The following is a 25,000-nucleotide window of genomic DNA, read 5'->3' as shown; positions in this document are numbered from 1 at the left end:
ACTTCTAAGGGCTTACATGCACGCACTCCTGAGAACTTTCCATAGCTTGTCTGGGCTAAGGAAAGTCCCTGTTATCCACTTTGACTTTTCCTGATATATATGTATATTAACTTACGTAATAATTTACTAATGTTCCTGAGTATATACTAACAAAATAAAAACCCAGCTACTCATAGAAGTCAATTGTGAAATAATCTAATTAATATTTATACCGAAGGTTATAAAATAACAGTATTAGTAGCCCCTAATTGTTACAACTCTCCTTTAAATCGGTGATTCTCTAGTGGAGTGATTTTGCTCCCCAAGTGACACCTAGTGATGCTTGAATACATATGTGGTTGTCACAGCAGGGGAGAGGGATGCTACTGGCATCTAGTGCATAGAGGCCAGATATTCTATTACACATCCTATAACGCACAAGACAAACCCCACAATGAAGAATTATCTGGACCAAAGTATAAATAGTGCTGAGGTTGCAAAGCCTTGCTTTAAATTTTGAAATATGATTTTTCTCATGTTCTTCACCATTCTTTACTCTTATTTTATATTTTCCATAGTTAATGATACATTTTAATACGACCATTATTTATTTATTTATTTTTATTTATATACCAATTTCTATGAGAAAATTTGCCAAAGTTATTTTTATAGATTTTTGTTAACTTAAAAAATTTAAATATCCTTGGATCTAGGAACATTATTAAGTTTAAACTAAGAATCTGCATTTTATATTTTACAAAAGAATCGCATGTATTAAAAACAAACCAAATTATTCTGGAGTATGCTTAACCCATAAAAATATGTTAAAGCTTTAATGAAAAGATCTTTGAGAAGTCATTTGGTTCAAAAACTTCAAGGTAGCTAACAGGTCAGATTTCTATGCCCCAGAAAACACCACTTGTTTTTGATGCATTTAGAAGACAAATGCTGGAAATAATGCTTTTATTTGGCCTTTTCCCTGTTTTATTTCCAAATTTGACCTATGTTTCATTCTCTTGCTTTAAAGCAAATACAAAATAAGAAGATATCAATTATTTACTATTTGGTAGCTGATTTGAAGGTTTAAAAACCAGTGCTCTCAAACCATTAGGCGAATTTCTAACTAAACAGATGGGTCTTAAACTTGTTTTACAAAATTTATATTTTACCAAATGGGAATAATTAGAGGTAAATAATCACGTAACCAGTGCATATATTTAGAAAGAAGTTGCTTTTCTCTTTTTGCAAACCTGTCATGTGACAGTGTCCCACATCTCGCACATGAATTTAAGAAGACAACCATTTCAATTTGAATTACTGTCACTTACCGTATATAAAATTCCCTTTAGTTTACAACACACTTTAATGCCAGATGTGTCTGAATTTTCACGTGAATCACATCTTCTCACTTGTCTTTCCACAACTTTGAAATGTGTCAGTATACGTATTAATTCCATTGCACATATTTATTTACTATGTTGTACTACACGCACGGTTTAAAAATGTGCAGCATTTCCCACTGGAGATTGGTGACAAAAAGAAATTGTTCTGCATTTTTCTAATATCCGTGCCCCCCAAAACGGACCTTTTTGTTTGCTTGTTAATGTGTCATCAAGGTACTGGAGCCACGCTGTGCAGTAGAAATATAATCCAAGCCACAAATATAATTTAAATTTATTTAATTATTATAAATAATTTATAATTTAAATTTAAATTTTTCTAGTAACCACATTCACAGAAGTCATAAGACAAGAGTGCAATTAATAGATAATAGTAATATATTTTATTCAACCCAACATATATCTAAAGTGTTGTCATTTTGACATATAATCAATGTAAAAAGTTATTAACAAGGTATTTTCCATTTCTTTTCAGACTAAGTCTTCAAAATCTGGTGTGTATTTACGCTTAAAACATATCTCAATCTGGAAGCCAAGTAGTCACTGGAAATACTTGATCTGTGTTTAGATGTCGAAAAATTTACAATTAAAAAAAGTAGATTTACAGGGGCTCCTGGTTGGCTCAGTCGGTAGGGATGCAACTCTTGATCTTTGGGCTGTGAGTTCGTGCCGCACGCACGTTGGGGTCGAGTTTACTTAAAAAAACCAAAAGTGGATTTGCATACCTAAGTCGTTCCAAACAAACATGAGGGTGTTCTAGTCACTGAATCAAGTACCAAAGAGTCATTTTCCTAAATATTTGCATCCACAGTGACAAATAATTAATTTGACTTTTATGCAAAAGCATGCCAATTTTCAAACTACCTCTAAGTTAAATAAGTTCACTAATTCTGTGTCAACTCAGTATTATTACCATTGAATTCAAAAGGATATTGCATAAGTCAAAAAACAACTCTCAATTTACCTGTATCAGCAAAGTTTCTTTTTTCGTACATTTATAGTCAATTTACATAATTCTGTCAATTATCGTTAAAATCTTTTGCATATTCATTCATGTTAGAAAAATGTGTCAAATCATTATTTTTGATTTGTATCATCTACTTGCTAATCTATTGTTTCACATTTCTTTTGTTTATTTTGAAATTTTAGCCTCATCTGAAAAATCCCCACGTTTGAAACAGGAAATTTATCCAAACATCTTTTCCCAAACAAGTTTATTAAATCATCTATTGGAATATATTTTTACTCTTATTTCCAAGTCAGTCAGGAGCTTTTGGGGCAACGAGGTCCTTCCCCAAACCCAGGTCTCTAGGTCTCCCGGAAAATAATATAAATTTAAAGCTTTGGGGGAAAAAAAGAAAAAAAAAGTTTCTCTGAGAACTCATATGGCCTATACTGTCTGCATGATTACATTTCTAGGCTCTGTGGATTCAGGGGTAGAATTAATGAAAAAGAAAACATCGCCCAAAGTTTGTACATGAAATTCTATAGCATAGCAGTATTACTCATAATGGCCAAAAAGAAGAAATATCAAATGTCCATTAACTGATGAACTAATAAACAAAAATGTGGTATATTCATATGATTAAATATTATCCATCACCAAAAAGGAATAAAATATTGATACATGCTGTAGCACGGGTGAACCCTGGAAGCATTATGCTGAGTGAAAGAAGCCAGTTGCAAAGGGCACATATTGTATGACTTCCTTAGTGTGAAATGTCCGGAATAGACAGTTCCACAGAAATAGAACATATGTTCGTGGTTGCCAGGGACTAGGGGGAGGGAAAAGGGAAGTGACTACTAGCGGGCATTGGGTTTATTTTGGTTGAAAATGTTCTGGAATTAGTGGTGATGCCTGCAGAACTTCATGAACATACTAAAATCCGCTGAATTATGTACTTTAAATGGGCAAATTTTATGGTATGTGGATTATATGTGAATAAATCTGTTATTGATATATACAAGGAGTTATTGAACAAATGATTTTTAAAGATGTCTGTAGTGTTTTCTACAGCCCTTATTAGCAGAGGAGGCTCCTGCCCTCATAACACCCCACCCTGTCTTTACCAACAAGCTACAGGTCTGTTTCACTAATTTTGCGTGAAACCAATTATTTTTGCATTTTGAATGTTCCAACTGGACTAGTAGACAAAAGACCTGGATTTTTCTTTTCTAAAATCTGTCGCTTGTAAGCTCTGTGACTTTGGACCAAGTCTGGCCCTCAATTTCCTCATCTACTTAAAGTGGCAATGGATTTGATGACCTGGGTCAGGTACACTTAATAAATATTAGTTTCTCCGTATAAGTGAGTAGAAGAAACATGATGATTTGAAAGGACTCTGCCATAACCTGTCTCCCAGAGAACAGCCAAGTGCTGCTGGAGAAAATCACTCAACAGGTCATGGTCACAAATCTCAAATGAGCACTCAACACTGCCAGGAATCCTCTTCTGTTGCTCGATCAGCTAATTCTCCCATTCCCACTGCAGGCCATTTCAAACCTTCTCCACTCTTAAAAATCACTCCCTTGGGCACACCTGGGTGACTCAGTCAATTAAGTGTCTGCCTTCAGCTCAGGTCATGATCCCAGGATCCTGCCCGCAATAGGCTCCCACTCAGTGGGGAGGCTGCTTCTCCCTCCGCCCCTCCCCTCCGATCGTGCTCATGCTCTCTTTCTCTCTCTCTCTCTCTTTCAAATAAATAACTAAAATCTTAAAAAAAAAAAATCACTCCCATGCCCGCGCTTCCCGTTCTCCTTCTAGTGACATCTTTTTACTTCACAAGGAAAATAGAAGCCAACAGAGAGCCACTGTCTTATGTCTCCATATCCAGATGCATTTACTTATCTACATCCCATCTTCCTTCCTTTTTTCCTTTTGCTTTAGGCAGTTCTTCCACTTGGGCTTTGGGATCCACTCCACCCACCTTCCCAGGAACCGACCATTACCCTTCCCAACAGCTTTTAAACTTGCTCAAGCCTCTTATCAACAAAATAAAAGACTGGATTCACAGGATTGCTGGTGTTTCTAGTCGTGGAGCCATAGACCATGGTTTGCAACTCACTGTGCTGGCCAGCTTTGAAATTAGATGCTTCTTGGCTATTGTCTTTAAATTGGGAATTATTGGACTTAATCCAAATTTTACACATTAATATTTCATTCATACTTTTATGATTCTCTCAAATTCATGTACAGTGGGACCGGATCTGTGTGATGAATGATTACTCCTTATCACTAGACTGTAAGCACACTGAGAACAGAGTCTATGTCTGTATCTTCAGTGTTGAGTACCTAATAAGGACTCAGCAAATATTTGTTGAGTAAATGAATGAAGGAATGAAATCCTGTAAGACAGAGCCAACCAAGGGCTCGACACCAGTTCATTTGGAATTAGGCTGGTTCACAGATGTTAAATATTTTTAAATATATTATAAGCATGATATCCAAATGTGAGCATTGAACCTATTTGATGTTTTTATGTAGGCCATGGAAGCAGGACTCTCAGAGGTGAAAAGTGAGTTACAGTCACGTGATGATCTCTTGAGAATTATAGAAATGGAACGATTGCAGCTGCACAGAGAATTATTAAAAATAGGAGAGTGCCAAAATACTCAAGAAAGTAAGAAAAGGTATATTCTTTACATTCAGGAGTGAATATCTTAAGAGTTTTATATTTAAAACTAGAATTTAAAGTCTATTTGTTTTGTATTAACATGCTGTTAATTATTGGATAGTATTTGGTATTAAAAATAAAATCCGTGATTATTTCATCCTCAAAATGAATGTATTTACTTACCTAGAAAATTGTATCATATTCTGATTTATGGACACATGTATCGCAGTGAGTCAGATATTTTCTTAGAATTTCTTTTTTTTAGGATATTGTAAAAACAGTAGTATAGAGCTGATATTTAGTTGTGTATATTGATAAATAAGACTTATTCCATACTTTCAAATGCTTTTATTTTGATCGCCTGTAAACCTATTATTAACTTTTTCACTTGTAAATATTTTATTTCTCTTGGTCTCCACACTCACTGCCTTGTCAGTTCCATTAAGGGTTTTGTTAGAACAGATTTTTTTCCTCTTTTAAAATCAGACAGATATCTTGTATTCCAGAACCACAAAGGAAATGGGACTGCTAAGGATTATGAAATATTTATACTTGTGAGTAGAAAGTCTGACTGTTCGAACCATTCACTGGAGTTCTAATTCTCACTGGAACTTGAATCCTTCTCAAATCTGAAGGCCAGTGATAGGATTTTAAAAACTGACTAACCAAATGGTAAGGAATGTTCTGTTGAAAGACCATTACCTGGTTTTAAAGGCAATGATTATTTCTTTAAAGTTGCGGGACCTGCTCGAAATTTTTTGAGCTCTACACTTACAACAAATGGCAAATTAAGCTTCCTAAAAATGACCTATTGTATGTCTCACCAAGGACAGTAGAATGCCTATTAGCCAGTCAGCATTATAGAGTGCTCCATATGCAAGCTATAGATCATCGTCACTGATAATAAATCTATCGGGAAAATAACATGCGTAAGGCACTGTTCCAGTGTGGGGAGTTGGTGAGAAATGTCCTTGTACAAAGAATGTATATGCCAAAAATCATCAGAGATTTCCTAGATGCACAAACCTTTCACCCCTTGTGTAGCTGTGGTTTTGTGGCCGAGCACTGTAGGTACTTCCTGTGGAGCTGTCTCACAAGGCCAGTGCTGAATTCCAGACCTTGCCGACTTTCCTTCGGGACGACTTCACCTAAAATCTTGCAGTTATTCATACGTTTGGCCAACACAATTCTTTCGTTATGCCTAATGCCATTCTCCATTTAAGTTGGTATTTATTTTGGTCTCCAAACTGCAGCTTTTTTATTGGGAGGGTATTCCTCAGTTCTAGTATTCTGAGGTCTGATGGCAAGATAGATATTTATCTTTTCACAGCTTCCATTGTATTTCAGACTTTGGGCCTCGTCTTCTTAGCCTTCATCTCTCCCATTGAAAGTTTCTCATCCTTTTGGTTTGTTCTCATATGAAGGTGATTCTAGCCTCTTTATTGCTTTGGTTTCTTTCCTCTGGACTCTGTTTCTTCTTTATGGTTGTATTAAGGTGAAGCAAACCAGGCTTCTAAGTACAGACGCACAGTAGTTTTATACAAGTAGCATAGTAATGTTTTTATTCATTTTCAGAACCTTTCTCAATAATGCCGAGATTTTGTTTGCTTTTCCTTTTTCTTTAGCTACAGAAGCACCTTGGGCTGATATGTTCTGAGAGTTATTAAAAATAATCCCAACACTTTTCCTACATGACAAATGATAATTCCTTTATAGATTATTATTAGCATGTTATATTAGCATGAAAATTGTTTTCTTCTTGGAACTTGTCCAAATTGACGTTTGACATTTGTTCCAGTCGTCGCTAAGTGAAATTTATAAGACCATCATGAGGCTGGTTTTTTCCCCCCCAATCAGTTCAGCATTCCACTCCTTGAAATTGCTTAGGAAGAATTGAAAAATAGGATATGTCATTTTTCACCCCTTCCAAATAGTAGCAAATAAGAAAGATTTAAGATTGATTCTGAAATAATGTTGGAGGAGAATATTGGATAAAATGGTCACAATATATTACTGAGTAGTAAACAAAAGGGGACTGAAAAATAATGTGTGTGGTACATTCTAATTGTATGGGAAATACATATATGTTTATACACATGTACATAGAAAAAAAGACAAATAATATACACAAAAATGCCAATAATGTTTTTAACCAGATGATAACATCCTAGCAGTATGTACACTGATATACTCTGTTTCCTACAGTTAACACATATACGGATAATCAGAAGAAAGACAATCCAGTCTAGATACAAGTACCTCAGGGATATCACTTATACCTTTTAAAAGAGCCCTTTATTTTCAATATTTACATCAGTTATTTCTCTAACATTGCTCAGATTATGTTTTGTGTGGTTTAAGTTTGTGATTTACGAAACCTTTTCAAAAGTTCTTTGGAAATCTGAACTTGTACTCATTTACAGGTGGGCACATTCCTCAAAATTAGTCAAGCAGTAGAAGCCAGTCCGTGCCTGGTTATCTTAAGTTTCTGTTTTAATGATTTTTCGTTTACCAACTTCCCTGATCTGGAAGTGAATCTGCTGGTGGTACTTCTCCAAACTTCCTGGAGAAATTGTACTTTCTATATTAGTTTCTGCTTTCCCCCTCTGGTATCCATATGTGCTCCATTTTATAAATTAAGCAGCCAAAGAACAGATGTATTTGAGCTTTCTCTGGGTAGACTGTCGGGTTTAGTCATTTTGGGTCCCTTTTATGGGGTAGTTGCTCCCCTCAGACTTCTCCTGACATCGTTCCTTTCCACGGTGTACAAGCAAGTTAGATGTGTTTCCTTTTTTTAAGGGGTTCCCAAGCTATTTTATTATAGGAAACAGTCTTCTTATATAAAAATCTTATCTACGTATGCAAACCCAGTATTCTGCCAATTTTCAAGGTATAATTGAAATTCCATATTAATTGCCACCTTTTCTTTTTTTCACTCAAACCATTTGCACTCAGTTAAATATGTAAATACTTAACGGGATCTGAATGTATTAGAATTTGCAATCTGGAGCTAGAAATTTTTCCAATAAACTAATAATCAATCTCTGCAGCCTACAATAGTCTAAATTAACAACATAATCCTGACAATTTACCAAGTGAAGTTTAATTTTTATTCACATTTAATTTGTAGACTTGAGTCACCTTATTCACCTTCTACTAAAGAACCAGAAAGAAAAAGGAAAGAGCTGTTTTCAGTGACCCTAGATCAACCAAATCATGAAAAAGAATTGAACAAGGTATGGAAAAGAATGGGCTTCATTTTTCCAGGCAGATCTGAAGTCTCTGAACACAAAGGGGGGAAAGTCCTTCCTTCTCATTCCCTTCTTATTCCTTCTCTATTTTCCCCTAAGATAATAGCCTAGCAGGCTGCTCATTCCGACATTCTTCTGCATGATGCTATAAAAAACACAAACCCAAGGTCCTCATTGTGCCACGGGGAGACCGTGGCTCCGTGACAGGTAGCTTATAGCGAGCCGACTCGGGCCTCCAACCGTCTGGTAGGTACCCAAGCCCAGGGAAGCTACCTGTGCACGTCGTTCAGGCTTCTCATTTCTAGGATGGGGATGGGATCCTTAGCCCCTGTGTCATACAACTGTGATGGGGCTTAAAGGGGATACTAATAACCCTGCTGCCTAGATAGCACTCCCCATGGGCCAGGAGGGGCTCTGAGGGCCTAACAAATCTCAGCTCATTGATTCCTCACAACCTCTTTATAAGGTAGGTACTAATATGTTCTTCTTTTATATTTGAGAACACTGAAGCACAGAGAAGTTAGGTAGGTTCCCCCAATATTACACAGCTACCAGGCTGTAAGGGTCAGATTCAGATCCAGGCAGTCTGAGTCCAGAGTCCATACTCTTCCCTTAAGTTAAAATCCACTTTAAAATTGCATGTAAAGTGCTTAGAACAGGGCCTGCCTAGCTCAGAGGACACACCCAGTGAGGGAAGGCTGCTATTGTTACGGTTACACCCCCTTTTGTCACTGAGCAACTAACCCATGCCAAGCAATCTGCCAGGAGCTAGGGATAACGGGACGAATAAGGCCTGGGCACCGTCCTCGAAGACCTTGTGGTTCTCAGCTCTCTACAGAAAGTGTATTCTCTTCTCCCTCTAACAGAATCCAGTCGGCGCTTCCTTTCCATGAGCTTGTCGTGGCTCCTACCCACATCTCTGGTCTTTAGGCTTGAGGACCACACCTACACATTCCATGTTATATGCTCTAAACAATTGTTCAAAGTAGGGGTAACCTGGGCATGACTTCGAATCATCATCTGTCCCAGCACAGCGCCTGACATACAAAAGTGAAAATAAGTATTTAGAGAAGGAATGAATGAATCTCAGGGCTAAGGTCTCCTCTGATTGTATAGGTTCATAAATTCAGTTACCGTTTGCATAAACTCAACATACATTTATTGAGCATCTAGTAGGACTACAGCTATTCTGCTTGTTTCTCTCGGAATGATGCAAAAGACAAACTGCCTCCCGCAGAGCTGCCTATCAGGTAGCTAGCTATTCAGTGTAGAAAAGGCGTTATGGATTAATGATCATTTTCCTTTTATGTTTCGCATAATCCCATGAAACTGATTTCACTGCTATTTAAACATACAACTTTAAAAAACGGTTTCTTTGCTGGTATCCCCAGTGAAGGCATTATGATAAAGAGGTTGATTAAAGCCACCTAAAGGATAGTTACACCATCCTTAACTTCATCGACTCAATAACACTTTGAATAATAAGGAATCTACTGACATGGCACAGTTTCAGTATGGAAGGAGAGAAGACGAGGCACAAATTCTCTGCATAGGCTCTTGGAGACCTCTGGATACTGCACTGCTGTGCAGAGAAGGTAACAAATGAATTGTGTATAAATAGCTATAGCTCCCAAGAAGTGTTTGTGGAGAGCATTTTCATTCTCTTGTAATAAAAGCAACAAGAGCCATGCATTATGAATCTTGCAAGTGTTTTATTTCTTTCTCTTTTTTCAGTGTAGAACTATTTTTGTCATGTACTTCGTGACAAAATTGACATTTTTAATAAAGCCAAAAGTCATTTAGAGCTCGGTAAATTAATCTCATTTAGAGGGAAGCTTCACAGTAGAGCATGTTGTTTTAATATCTAAATGCTCTGAAAATAATAGAAACAGTTTACTCCTTTTTCATCATAGTATATTCATTTTTTTTTTTTTTTACATTTTGAAAGTTCCATTTTAAGAGAACATGCTAACAACACAACAGGGGTGCAATCAGCAAAATCCAAACCGGGATAAGCCCCCGAAGAACCCCGTTGTTTCATCAAATGTATTGTAAAGAAAAAACAATTGGCGAGAGAAGAGTGGAGATGAAAGGAGACGTGTAACACTGTCCTCAGGGGAAGGGTGTCTATACTCCTCTCTCCTGTCCCCTCTTTTGCTCTTAGGAGCTAGATAACATAGGCCCAGTCCATTCCCTTCCCTGGGAGGCTTCTTTTTTTTTTTCTCTCTCTCTCTCTCATCTGTCCAATGATGGGGTTAGGGTTGGACCATGAGACTCCTAAGGTCATGTCCAACTCTGAAATTCTTTTTTTTTTTTTAAGGGGCAGGGGGAGAGACAGGGGGAGAGGGAGAGAGAATCTTAAGCAGGCTTCACACCCAGTGCAGAGCCCAACACGGGGCTCGATCTCACAACCCTGAGATCATGACCTGAGCCAAAATCGAGAGTCAGTTACTTAAGTAACTGAGCCACCCACGAGCCCCACCAACTCTGAAATTCTAAAAATGTTAATAATAGGAATAGAATCACATGAGGGCTTGGTGGTATAGAGCTGAGGACAGATCAGGTTTTCCTTCTGGACGTGCATCCTTTCCATGTTAGGCCATCCCATGCTAGCTTCTTCCACTGCGTGAACCACCTTCCAGGGTTCCGCTCCTAGGGTTACATAGCACGGTGGGTAAGGTCTTGGAATCAGACTGCCTGTCACCAGGAATGTGACTGTGAAAAGTTATGTGCTTAACTTCTCATTCCGCAAAACGGAACTGTTGCAGGGGTTAAATGAGACGATGTGTGTAGACTACTTAGAACACACATGAGAGGCTTTACAAAGATATGAAGCAGTCCCTATATTTAGATCACAATTCAAATAAAAAACGTTCATCACAGTCCTAATACATTCTTAAATTCGAATACTTCCTGGATATTTGATGATAATTGTTAATATTTTTAAGATATTATATTGGTATTCTGGCTATGTTTAAAAAAGAGAAAGAGAGTGCCCTTATTCTTTTACAGATAGATCCTGAAATCTTTAAAGATGAAATGAAAAAAAAATCAATTTTAGAAGTAAGTGCCCTGGGGAAATTCATATAAATCTCTATGTGGATGGGCTCCGTTAAACTCTCCAGCCTTATTTCTCACAACAAGCCGAGTCCTGGCCACCCCAGACTCGCCTTGCTTCACTGGGCATGCGCTCTCCCCCCCCCCCCCCCCCCCGAGGCTTCCCTGCACTCTTTGCCCGGAGCCCTTCTCCACCCCTGCCTTCCATCTGGCTTCCATTCGTCCTTCAGTATTTTTCTGATGTCCCCTCTTCTGGGAAGCCCATCCCAACACCCCCAGGCTGGGTTAAGCACCCCCCCACCACACACCACTGACGTGGATTGCTCCTCCGTGTTGTAACTGCTGATTTTTGTTCCCTCCAATGGACTATGATTTTCTTGAGATTGGTGACTATGTACTTTATCTCCAAATCTCAAGAATTAGAGACAGTGAATGATTTCTAGAAAGGTGGTAAGGGGCTGGACCAAGACAGTAGTAGTAGAAATGGAGAGCAGAGGAGAGATTTGGCAGAAGTTGAAGTACAAGGGACAGAATTTGCTGCCCGAGCATTTGGTAGAAGGTTGGGGAGGAGCCCAAGGTGATCCAGAGGTTGCTGACAGGGAAGGCCTACCAACTATGGTTAAGAACAAGAGACCCCACAGGCTTAAGGGAGGAGGTGATGCATTTTCATAGACACATTAAGTTTGAAATTCATTATAACGTGATTCTGAAAAACATGGTGTTTAGTCACAAACAGTACACACAATTTAGTCAAAAAGGCACTGAATTTAAAGCTAAGAGTCCTAGGTTCTAGTCCCAGGTCTGCCAGTTAACATCTTTATGACCATGAGCAAGTCACTTAACCTTTCTAGGCCAATATTTTCTCCCTAAAAACATGCTTGGTCCTTCTGCCTCTGGGTAGTGGGTCCAAGGCTCTTCCCCCACGCATTCTGCGGTGGTCGGTTGATGGGTATAAAGTTAAGTTCTAGAACAGTGTTTATAGTTGACAGCAAGGAGTTATGCACTTAAAATTTTAAGAGGGTAGATCCCATGTTAAGTGTTCTTACCACACACACACACAATTTAAAGCAAAAAAGGAACATAAGGCAACTTTTGGAGGTAGTGGGTATGACTATTATATTGATTGTGGTGATAGTAACGAGGGTGTGTGTCCGAACTCACCAAATTGCATATGATAATTACGTGCAGTTTTTGTATACTAACTATATCTCAGTTATGCTGGGAGGTAAGTGCTTGATAATATTTTCTTCACCTTCCTGTCAAAGTAGTTATCAAAGTAGCATCAGTAGTAAGTGACAATTTGCATACAACAGAAAATAGAAGTGAGAAATGGAATTTTGAATTTGAAAGGAAAAAGGTAAATGAGTCATTTATTGTGAGTATCTGTTTTTAATTCCGCATTGATGGGAAAAGGAGGGTAAAGTGGGGCCTCCACTTTAAGCCTGCCAAAGGTTTAAGATAGGATGGGAACGAACACGGCTAACAAAAGCTTTAAGCTGCTTGATAAATAAAAAGATTTGTTAATATTTGCCTAAATGTCTCTGCTGCAGATAAGAAGCCAACTCTATCAGGAGGAAGAGTACCATGGCTCTGAGCAGGAAAGAATGAGGAACGAAATCTCTGACCTAACAGAAGAGCTTCATCAGAAGGAGATCACTATAGCAACTATCATGAAGAAAGCTGCCCTTCTGGAAAGACAGTTAAAAATGGAGTTGGAAATAAAAGAAAAAATGTTAGCAAAACAACAGGTACGTAAGCGGGCAGGACAGCCCCTGTGCTGGTCACTGTCTCGCCCAGTGCAGACCGTGGTTTTCCTCGGTGACCACCAAAGCCCTGCATTTCTCGGTATCGTGTCCGAGACCAGCATCACAGAAGTGCTTGGTGGACCCACATAAAACCTTTGCAAAATAACGCAAAGTGTCATCAAGAGAGAATCAGGGCAAAAGTGACGTCACAAGATAATTCCATCGAATCTCATCCTCACGTTTCCTTGTGACCCATATTTTGATCACCTTGCACAGGAGGTTCTAGTCAAAGATTTCTTCCTGAATTTGGTTCCTGTAGTTCCATTAATATTTTTGTCTTTAAAAAAGAAAAAGCCTCTGTTCCAGCTTTTTGTGGAAACGTCTCACCCCCATTTTATGTATTTATTTTGGGGTTTTATTTTTTTTAAAGATGTTATTTATTTATTTGAGAGTGAGAGAGAGCCTGAGAATGGGGTGAGGAGCAGAAGGAGAGACAGGCTCCCTGCTGAGCAGGGAGCCCAACGTGGGGCTTGATCCCAGGACCCTGGAATCATGACCTGAGCTGAAGGCAGACACTTAACCAACTTTAGCCACCCGGGCACCCCATACCTTGGGGTTTTAAAAATGGATGTTAAAACATGAAAATGAGTCCATAGTAATGCACAGCCGCAAGTAACTTCAAAGTCCTCCCTCCCTTTCTTTGTTTCCTCCTTCCTCCCTCCTTTCCTTTCTTTCTATTTCTTTTGACATTCCTTCAATCCCTTACTCATCATCAAATTGGTGACCTGTTATTAAAAGCATAGGGTTTATCTGCTTTTTTTTTTACCCCAAATTGAGAGGCTTTGAGAGCACCATTCAGTAACTTTCTAGGCATTTGAGGGTCCCTTCACCAATAGGATGGCTATTTCAATCCTGTGTATTATAAAAACGAGAGTCGCCCTTTGTCTGATTATAAACCTTAAACTGGGATTCCTTTGTACAACACGCAGGAACACAGCACAGACGGGACAATAGCGTTGGGTGTACCTGTATAGGAAAGGATACTGAGAGGTGTTAACAGTGACCTGGGTGGCTGGATTATGGATGATTCTCATTTTCATCTTATACTTTTCTATGTTTTTAGGTTTTGGTTCAGGAGAATATGTTTTGTAACCTATGAAAGTAAATCACTTGAAGGGAAGTGTTTCATATAGAAATGAGGCTTATGTGAATAAAAGAAGTACCATCAAGTAGAAGAAATCAGGGAAAAATAAATACATGAGACAAAATGAAATAATCACCAAAAAAAAAAAAAAAGGGTAGTTTGGCAGAAATATTGGAAAGAACAAAATTAAACAGGAAACATATTTGCACATTGTAAGCATTAATTAGGTAGTGAAGAATTCCATGGGCAGTGTTATTGAAGCATGTTTTTAAATCGTGATTTTTCTGGTGCTAATTTGCATACAGTAGAAAATAGAAGTGAGAAATGGAATTTTGGAATTGGAAAGAAAAAAGTAAATGAGTCATTATTGTTGGTATGTGTTGTTAATTTAGCACTGATCAGGAAAGGAGGGTAAAGTGAGGCTGCCAAGGAGAGACGTGAACGCAGGTACTGATTTAGGATGACCATGCGTGAGCAGTGTTTCTCCTCACTACACGTAGAAAACATTAAGGTTAATAAAATTAGTTGTATTACGATTGTGAGCTTTTGTTATGTATTTTACACTCACTTTTACCTACTGATCCGCTTCAGGTCTCAGATATGCGATACAAAGCTGTCCGAACGGAAAACACACACCTGAAAGGAATGATGGGAGATTTAGACCCCGGTCGGTACACGGTAAGGACGCTGAAATCGTTCACTAGATCGAACCGAGAGGTTACGTAGCTGGTCAGGATTTACCCAGACCTTATTTACTAAGCATTTCCTGTGTGTCGGACACGCGGGGGTTGGGCGGCAAATTATCTTGCACTGGGATTGAATTTACTTTTACCCTCAGGCGAGAACATTTGAATTTTGAGTTTTCTCCTTTGTTCTTTTCTTGGATTGGGCTAAATTCTGATCATTTCCTCAGACATGCTACTCGCTTGCGTTTGCTCCTGCCGTTCTCCCTGAACCCCCGTCCTACGTGGGCTGACTCGCGTGTCAGCCTCACCCTTGATGAGGCCGCCCCTGAGACTCCCGTCAGAGTGCAGCGTTCCAGCCACACTCGGTGTGCACTTCGGGCTTGCTTGTTTGCTGGCCTGTCGCTTCCCCACCGGAGGGTGCGCAGGGACCACGCTGTATTCCTGTCTGTAGCGCCAGCACCTCGCAATGTCAGGGGTATAGTAGGTGTTCACTGAATGCTGGTTGACCAAAAGGAAGGACGGATAAATGAATGACTGAGGATTGACCTTGTGGTTTGAACCCGTGGGTCTATAGACTAACACAGGCTTAAACAGGCTCTGCGCCTTTCGTTTCCATTGCTCAACAGAGCCGTCGAAGGTTGGTTTTTTAAATAGGGGAACTTTTATTTATCGAACTAAAGAAATGCCATAGTTACTTGTTTAGCATTTATTTGCTCGGAGAGAAAATTCTGAAATAAAAGAATTTTCCTGCCATTGAGAGAATGGAGAGGGTAAAGGATGAGCTCGGTGGGCCGGCTCGGTTTCCTCGGCTCCGCCGAGAGGACGTTGGAGGAGGGGCTCGCCGTGATACTGATTCCTGCGGGAGCAGGTACTTGTTGCCTTAATGGTAAGTATTCCAGCGTCAGAGACTTAGAAGCGTTCTGCGAGCATTCTGCCTTCTTCGGCCCTGGTGACAGATTCTGCGATCGGAGGACAGATGGATAGAAAGGAAAGTATATGTGGTGTCCCTGTTACATAAAATCTGCGTGACATTTAGGACTTTCATTTCTAAACGCTTGACACACAAAATTAAATTGGGTCCTGCCCCCGTGAGTATCTTTTTTTCTCCCTCTCACAAAATGCTTTTTGTGTTATTTTTCTTTTTATTCAAACTAAATGTTTTTCGGTGTGAATTCTGCGTCATCACAGCCCACACTGAGCCTGCTTCACTCTGGCTTGTATAGGCATTTGGCTTTCTTCATCGATTTGTGTTTTTTCCCCCAAGAAATAAAACACATAAAGATATGTAAAGAAGAAGCTAATTATCCCAGCGCTCTCGCGAATCCGAGTTTGGACTCCAGAGATATCCAGTGCTAAGAAACCAGTGTGGAGCACTCTATAACTTCTTTCTCGCTCGTGCCCACATAGAGCGGGGATGAGCTGAGCGTCCCTTTACAGAAATAAGTGTAAAATAAGTACATCATTCTCAACTGCTTTTTAACTATATATCATGGACATCTTTAGAAGACAGGACGAAAGCATCTTGTTTTCCGTAACTTCTTAGGAAAATCAATATATACTCTTGTAGAATATATATAATTTTTAATAAACTGAATCACAACTTACATAGTAGTGATTTTTGTGCAGTCTCTTTTCCGTTGCTTCTCCCCTTCTCCTTTGCTCTGTTTCTCTACCCACCTCATACCCCACCCACCAGATAACAAGGTTAACTCTTCAATATGTATCATTTTGTACTTTTTCATATCTATGAATTCACCTGTATGTCTGTGTGTGTGTGTGTGTGTGTGAGAGAGAGAGAGAGTATATATACGTATAGATATGTAGTCATATACCTACTTTGGGGTTTTAACTTTTTTTAAAAATTAGATTACATTATACACAATTTTCTGTGTCTTGTTTTTGTTCACTCAGCAATATCCTTTGCCAGTCCTTACAAATCAACTGGTTTAGGCCTATTTCATTTTGTATAATGGCTTAATAATATTCCATGATGTGAATGTATCAACTGTTTTTCAGAATCAATTCATTTGTAATTAAATCAGCTCTTTCTAGATTTTTGCACAAGTAAACAATATCGTAAAAAACATCCTCATACATATATCTTGGAACAGCTTCCTAAGAATGGACTTGCTGGGGGTGCGTGGGTGGCTCAGTCGGTTAAGCATCCAACCTCAGGTCATGATCTCCGGGTCTTGAGATGGAGCCCCGAGATGGTTTCTGTGCCGGGTGTGAAGCCTGCTTGAGACTCTCTTTCTCCCTCTGCCCCTCACACTTTCTCTGATTTTCTTAAAAAAAAAAAAAAACGGAATTGTTGAATGAAAGCATATGCATTTTTTTAAGATTTATTTATTTGAGAGAGAGCGCACACAGGCAGGAGGCACAGAGCGAGAGAGAATCTGAAGCAGACTCCACACTGAGGGTGAAGCCCATTGTGGGGCTTGATCCCACGACCCTGAGATCACAACTGAGCCAAAACCGAGAATTGGATGCTTAACCGACGGCACCACCCAGGTGCCCCTGTATGTTTTAATTTTAAAACATTTGTTGTCAAATCTTATTTCTCCTGTCTCTGTATGTGCACACCTTTTCTTTTTCTGCTTAGCAGCAAGAGGTTTTATTGCTCTTTTAAGTTTTTGTCAGTCTGATGGGTACAAAGTGATTTCTCAGTAGTACTTTAATTTCTATTTCCCTGGCTACAGTGAGTATAGTTTTGTATATTTATCGGCAGTGTACTATGAATTGTAGTCTTTATTCATTTTTCTGTTGGCATGTCTTTTTCTTGTCAATTTATAACAGCAGTTTCCGAAATTTATTGTCTATAATTTTATTTATTTTTTTTTACCATACAAAAAGTTTTAAACTTCTATTTGTTGGGGCACCTGGCTGGCTCACTTGTTTAAATGTCTGTCTTCGGCTCCGGTCATGATCTCGGGGTCCTGGGATCGAGCCCCGCATCGGGCTACCTGCTCAGTGGGGTTCCTGTTTCTTCCTCTGCCTCTCCCTGCTATTCCCCCTTCTTGTGCTCTCTCTCTCTCTGTCAAATAAATAAAACTTAAAAAAAAATCTTTTGTCAGATACATGTATCTTTTTGTTTGCAGCTTCTGAATTTTCTTCCTGGAATAACAAGGTTTTTCCAACTTCTAGACAGAATACACGGTTTGTTAGAGTGTCTTCAATGATTTTTATATTTTTTCATCTAAGTCTTAAATCCATTTGAATTATAATTTTACATATGATATAAAACTAGAACCCAATTTAAATTTTTATATGAAGGTTAAGTTCAATTTTTCCAGTTTCTCCAAATAATTTCCTGTTGGGTTTTATTTGGAATCAAAATAAGTTTACATATTACTTTGAAAGAATTGACACTTTTGGGATGCCTGGTGACTCATTTGGTTAAGCGTCTGCCTTTGGCTCAGGTCATGATCCCAGGGTCCTGGGATCAAGTTCTGCATGGCGCTCCTTGCTTAGTGGGGAGCCTGCTTCTCCCTCTGCCTGCTGCTCCCCCTGCTTGCACTTGCTGTCTGTCTCTCTCTCTCTCTGACAAATAAATAAAATTTTTAAAAAAAGAATTGACACTTTTATGATAATAAATTTTCTCATCCAAGAATATGACATGGCTTTCCATTTCTTCATATCTCAGTTTGTGTCTTTAATAAGATCTTACAATTTTCTTTGTATGGGTTCTGTGCCTTCCTTTTAAAATTTATGCTCAGGTGTTTTATAATTCTTGTCACTGTTATTAGTGAAATATTTTCCTTTTTCCATATAAGAACTTATTGCTAATATAGTAAAAAACCAAATTATCTTATAATTCTAGTAGGCATTTTACTAGGGGTCCTTAGGGGTTTTTGAGATATACAATCATTTTAACAAAAATAGATAGTTTCAACTCTTTTTTTTCTACTGTTCATATCAGTTATTTTTTGTCATATTGCATTTGCTAAAACCAGGAGAATATGACATAATAATAGTGATTGCTGACAAACTGTCTTATTTCTGATTTTAGATGAAATTGTTTTAGAGTTTTACTGTTTAGAATAATTTGTTCTAGGGTTCTGGTCTTACATCTTTTTATTCCTGGTTTACTTAAAGTTTTTAAGATTTGCTGCTGCCTTTATCAAATACCTTTTCAGCGTATACGATGTCATGTGGGTTTTGTCTGTTGATCTGTTGATGTATAATAGACTGTGGTTGACAGATTTCCTGATACTGACCCATCTTTGAACTTTGGGAATAAACTTTCTTGGTCATTGTATTCATTTGCTTGGGCTGCCATAGCAAAGTACCACAGACACGGTGACTTAAAACACGAGAAACTTATTATCATACAGTTCTGGAAGTAGAAGTCCAAAATCAGGTGTCAACAGGGCCGTGCTCCCTCTGAAACCTGTAGATGATGGTTCTTCCTCACCTCTTGATAGCTTCTCGTGATTTGCCGGCAATTTTTGGCAATCCTTGGCTTATAGGTGCGTCAGTCCCGTCTTCTGTCTTCGCAAGGCATCATCCTCCTCGTATCTCTGTCTTCACAGGGCCTTTCTCCGTTTCTCCATATCGTCTTCCTTCCACGCGCGTCTGTCTCTGTGTCCAGTTCCCCTCTCTGTAGAATGCCTGTCATATTGGATTAGGGCCCACCTCACTTGATCGCCTGCATAAAGATCCTTTTCCCAAATAAGGCCACATCTTGAGGTACTAGGAGTTAGGACTTCAACCAATCTTTTTTTTTGATGGGGGGACAAAATTCAACCCCAAACAGTCCTACTTTAAAAATTTTGTATTCCTGGATTCTATGTGACAATATTTTCAATACTTTCTAAGTAATTTCTAAATAAAATATTTTCTCCCCTTCCATAGGTTGCCTCTTCACTCTCTTGATGGTTTCCTTTGTCGTGCAGAAGCTTTTAGTTTGACGTAGTCCCACTTGTCCATTTTTGCTTTTGTTGCCTGTGCTTTTGGTGTCATATACAACAAATCATTGCCAGAACCAATATCAAGTATCTCTTTCCCCTCTTGTTTTCTTCTAGTTTCACAGTTTCAGGTCTGATATTTAAGTCTTAATCCATTTCAAGTTAATTTTTTTGTGAGTGGTATAAGATAGAGGTCCAGTGTCATTCTTTCACCTGTGACTAGCCAGTTTTCCCAACATTTATTGAAGAGACTATCCTTTCCCCACTGTGTGTTCTTGGTGCTTTTATTAATGATTAGTTGACCATACTGTGAAGGTTTATTTCCAGGCTCTCTATTCTATTCTCTATCTATTGCATGCCATAATCACCACAGAATGCTTTCATTCATTCATTCATTCATTCATTCATTTATTCATTCTGTAAATATTTATTGAATGTCTCTGGCAGTATGTGAGTATTGTGAATAAGTCAGACAAGATCCTTGAATTCATGAAACTGAATATTAGTAGAAGGAGACCATATATTACCAGATATAGACAGTTACCTGGATAATTACACTAGAGAGTGACAGGAAAGCTCAGAATACGGGGGCTCTGATAGGGGTTACCTAACCCTGTCTTAGGAGCAATAAAAGGCATCTGGGGAGCAGTCAGCCAGGTGGATTGGTGGGAAAGAATCATGGTGAGAGAATAGAATGTACAAAGACCGGGGCGCCTGGGTGGCACAGCGGTTAAGCGTCTGCCTTCGGCTCAGGGCGTGATCCCGGCGTTATAGGATCGAGCCCCACATCAGGCTCTTCCGCTATGAGCCTGCTTCTTCCTCTCCCACTCCCCCTGCTTGTGTTCCCTCTCTCGCTGGCTGTCTCTATCTCTGTCGAATAAATAAATAAAATCTTTAAAAAAAAAAAAAAAAGAATGTACAAAGACCAGAGATGAGAGAGAGTCAGGGAAACTGGGAGAACTGTGTGACAACAAAGAGATGCTACTCATTGGGTGTTTATCACAGACATACCTTACAATCTGCTGAACCCTTTACATACATCAGTGTCTATATCCTAATACAAGTATATGGAGTATATGGTGGTTGGGTATGATGATCTCATTTCACAGAAAAAAGAATGAAATCTTTAAGTTTTTAAGTAACTTGCCCAAGGTCACATAGGTTGTAAGTTGGTTTGAATAACTCCAAATGCATGATACTAACTGTTGTAATATCCTGTGGTTCTCTCTGTTTCTTCTGTTTTATTTACTGGCTCCTCCCTCACCCTACTGTTCCTGCCTCTACTCGTTCCCCAAATGTTGCTGTTGGCTCTGGCGACACTGCTTTCTCTTAAAAGATAGATCCATCAACCACCCGGGTTACCTCCACTGAATTACCCGATGGCTTCGAAGCTCTCCACTTTTCATACCGTGAATGCTTTTCTAACATAACCTTTCCTTGTGTTGTTCTTCCTTTCAAGAACATGTGCTCAGTTTCCAATAGGAAGTCAGAACTCTTCATATTCCGGGGCTTCCTTAACTGGCTCCCCCACTTTGTTTCCCTTTAGTGACCTACACAAATCCTCTGCTAGAGCTGGGCCTGTCAGCCTCATCTGTGTATGTGATGGTCCTTTCTCATGCTCTTTCTCGCTTCCAGGCCTTCACACATGCTTTCCTTCTAGCTAAAAGTCCCCTTTTCCTACTTCATGTAGCTATGCCCTATTAATGTTTCAGGTAACTCAGCATAAATTTACATGCTATACAAATCTTCTTTGATTTTCCTCTGCTCTGCTAAGTGTCCCTCCTTGAAACCATCATAACATCCTTAACATCTATCATAGCACAATGTTAAAATTGCCTATTTCCTGTCGGCTACCCACCCCCTTACCAGTAGGCTCATTGAGGGCAGTTATGGTCCTAATTTACCATTGTACCCAAGCACTTAGTACAGTGCCCGAATGCAGGAGGCAGCAAAAAATTATTTTGTTAGATAAATGAATAAACAAATGAATGAGTGAGTGAGTGAATGAATCCATTATACGCTTTCCTTTACTTTACCAAAGTAAAGACGTAGTTTTACTTTACTAAGTTCTACCAGTCCCTTCAGACATAGATTAAATTATATCTCCATGAATTCATCTTCAGTTACTCTAGACTCCATTTACTTCCTTCTTGGACTTTCTTTAGCAGTTACAACAATGTAGCATCAAGTTTTTGTCTTCTTTTATTTTTTTAATTGTTTAGTGTATGTATGTCTTGTCTCTTCAGTCATAGACTCCTTGAGGGAAGAAGTGGACTATATTTTATACTTCTTCATACAGGGTTTGGTATAGGGTAGGGCTCGAAGAATACTTGTGGCTCTATGGGTCTCACCTGTAGTGCAAGAGGCATGAATTAGTTTTCATGGAAATTATTGCTCACGACATTAAAGAGATTGCCAGAGCCTTGTTTTATCTCACCTCCTGCATGATCTCAGTCCAGTAGTTTTGCCACTCACTGATTCAGAAAACATTTGAGTTCGTACTTGGTATGACATAATTTAATACATAATTATACTTTATATGATACACTAATTTTTCATACACGTTAATTTTGTCTACTCAGTTTTATTGTATTTTCCACGACGGCAGGGTCACTTTTTCATACTGGATCCCCTCTGTAGCACTTAGTACGCACAAACACACACACACATACACACACACGGTACGTATTTGTTTAAGGATTGGGTAATTGGATATGATACAATGAAATGCCACTGATGAATGGCCCTCAATGTGATGCCTTATTAAAATAATATTTAATCATATACACTTTATGTAGGATTGTAATTCATATAGAAAGTTGACTGTATAATTGCTCTCTTTGTGTGTGTGTGTGTGTGTGTGTGTGTGAAGATTTGGAATTAAGTTTGACAATTGAAATAGTCAAGCCATTCCTCAAAGAGAAAGATCTCAAGTGTCTATTGAATTAAAAAAAGAGCAAATAGAATTTTTTGTTAAGAGTATGCAATCTATTATGTCACTTCTTTAGCACTCATTAGTTTTAAGATTTCACATTAAAGACAACTCTTATCTGTTGTGTTAAAAATCCCTAATGAGATAGTTAATTCTTTCTGAAATAATTGGAATAGATAAATAAACATGGAATTAAAGAACTGGCACTGAAATTTTACCTCAGGCAATAAGAAACAAAATATTTACATCATTATTTTTAGGTTTTCTAAAATATGTAGTATTTGGATACTATTCAAACAATAGTTATTTGTTTTTCCTTTCTAGACAAGTGAAACTACTGATATTAAGGTAGGTCCTTTCAAAATCACTAGAACTTTGTGAATTTTCTGCCTGTCTCACTGTGAAGCACCCTGCTTATTCACACTTAGGGAAAGAAAGTTTAAAAAAGGCCCTCCCCCAGCGCAGGAGTCAGAGTCGGTCCTGCCCTCAGCTCTTAGCCGCTGCGTGCTCGGAGCTATGGCGGCTCCCATTTCCCTCTGCGAATCCACTGATGGGACTAACCACCCGGTATGTAAGTTCTCCTCAGGTCTCCTAAAATCCTTAAAATAGCAACCAAAGTAGCTCTGAAAAAGATGTTTTCCTTGGATTTGTGCAAGAACGATTACACAGAGAAAAGTGTGAGGGGTTGACCTTTATTCTCCTCCTGGGTAGCTAATGAAAAATCAAGTTTATCAAGATCGTTTTTTGTGATTCCATATTTATTTAGACCCATAAGTATATTTAGTAAATTTTCCTTCATTTAAGAAAGGTGTCATAAAATCAGATTTAATCAGAACTCAGAATTTATGATAATTTTTAACTGATTTGCCCTTCACTGTCCATAAAGTTTGCCAAATAAAATAATAGCCTAGAAAATTAGTACCCTCGTGGTTAGAAGTATCTAATCCATCCATTTACATATTATAAATGAATATACTAACCATAAAACATGATTAAAGCCTGTCCTTCTGTAGGAATACTTTGTTAGCCTATTATTGTTGAATATACATGAATTTAAAAGAAAAAGTGAACATATAAAATACTATTATTCAGACACTTCAGTAACTCAACTGGTCTCATGCTAGCATGTCAAAGCACGTAGGCACTAGGAGGTTTTGCCATTTCAAGAATGAAGCAATGGGTTAAAACTACAAACCCCTAAAATTTGAGGGGAAAATTTTGGAATAACAGGCCTATAAAATAAGCCATCAGAAACACAGAGGTAGAATTTAATCAGTGCCTATTTTCACATGATAACCATTTAGTAGAGGATTATTTCCTGAAATTATTAGAAAAGTATTTAAAAGAAACATGAAATGAGAGAACCCCAAAATGCTGTTGTCAAGGAAAATAGGCTATGCTTTTAAATATAAATCATGTAAATACATCACCTGTGTAATTTTTTCAGGTCATACTCACAACACTTATTTAATTATGGTGCATTTAGAAAATTATGGAGTCTTTAAAAAAATTATTACTATCATTCTTAATTACTTTAAACCAACACTGGGCCAAAAAGAATCACATGAAATCTAATTTTATAGAAAAGGCTTAAATAAAGTTATAACTGAGCAGCAGACCATCAAGAATTATTTATTTAATGAATAGATTTTTTTTTAGGAGTAAAATTTTCCATCTCTTCCATGACCTTTCTTGACCAGATCCGCTCAAATGAGTATTTTCCTTATGAAGGGCAAAATTTTATAAGACCCTCTCCTTCATATTTATTGCAAATCTGCTCTCATTTTAGAATAAACAATCCTTTGTCTTGTAAAGCATAGTACAGATCACTCTTTTATCTGCACTGGTGTATCTGGAACGTGAAGACATACTTAAAGGCAAGGGACCACCAAGCAGAGAAATACCGTCAAAGGTCCTTCTTTTCCAAAGGACACCATGGTCAATAGCTGTATAAACACATAACCCTTTCTGTATTGTTTTGGGGGAATTTGCCCTCCTGGAGAATTTTCTTCCATTCTAACGATTCATGAGCTTCTATAGCATGTTAGGCAGTAAACAGGAAATGTAAGCAGACTTGGCTTTTGAAGCAAAAAATAAAAGAAATAGGTAAACGTTTTTAATACCTAGTATGTATACATTTATACCCTTAGCTGTCAATCCTAATACTAATATGATAGTATATGAATAATTTAAAATGTGCAGTTCTGTCAAAAAAATTGTAATGACTTTATGGGGTGCTTAGTCCGTGAAATGTCTTCCATGTCAAAGCCTTACGTGTAGAAACT

The 25,000-nt window shown here is 38.3% G+C and overlaps 1 protein-coding gene across 1 annotated transcript in view; it reads left to right on the top strand.

Annotated features, from left to right (window-relative positions):
* The window catches only part of DEUP1 (deuterosome assembly protein 1), a 60,580-nt gene that overhangs the window by 19,889 nt on the left and 15,691 nt on the right, over positions 1-25,000 (top strand). Inside the window, exons 7-10 of the mRNA XM_087868018.1 lie at positions 4,864-5,009; positions 8,124-8,229; positions 12,852-13,049; positions 14,782-14,868. Coding sequence (XP_087724144.1) covers positions 4,864-5,009; positions 8,124-8,229; positions 12,852-13,049; positions 14,782-14,868 — 537 coding nt within the window. The remainder of the gene's footprint in view (positions 1-4,863; positions 5,010-8,123; positions 8,230-12,851; positions 13,050-14,781; positions 14,869-25,000) is intronic.

Source organism: Ursus americanus, chromosome 16 (genome assembly GCF_024610735.1).
Source record: "Ursus americanus isolate L20-20 chromosome 16, mUrsAme1.1.p, whole genome shotgun sequence".
Classification (NCBI taxonomy): domain Eukaryota; kingdom Metazoa; phylum Chordata; class Mammalia; order Carnivora; family Ursidae; genus Ursus; species Ursus americanus.
The sequence above is the reverse complement of the archived record's forward strand: the minus strand, read 5'-3'. Positions and strand labels throughout refer to the sequence as shown.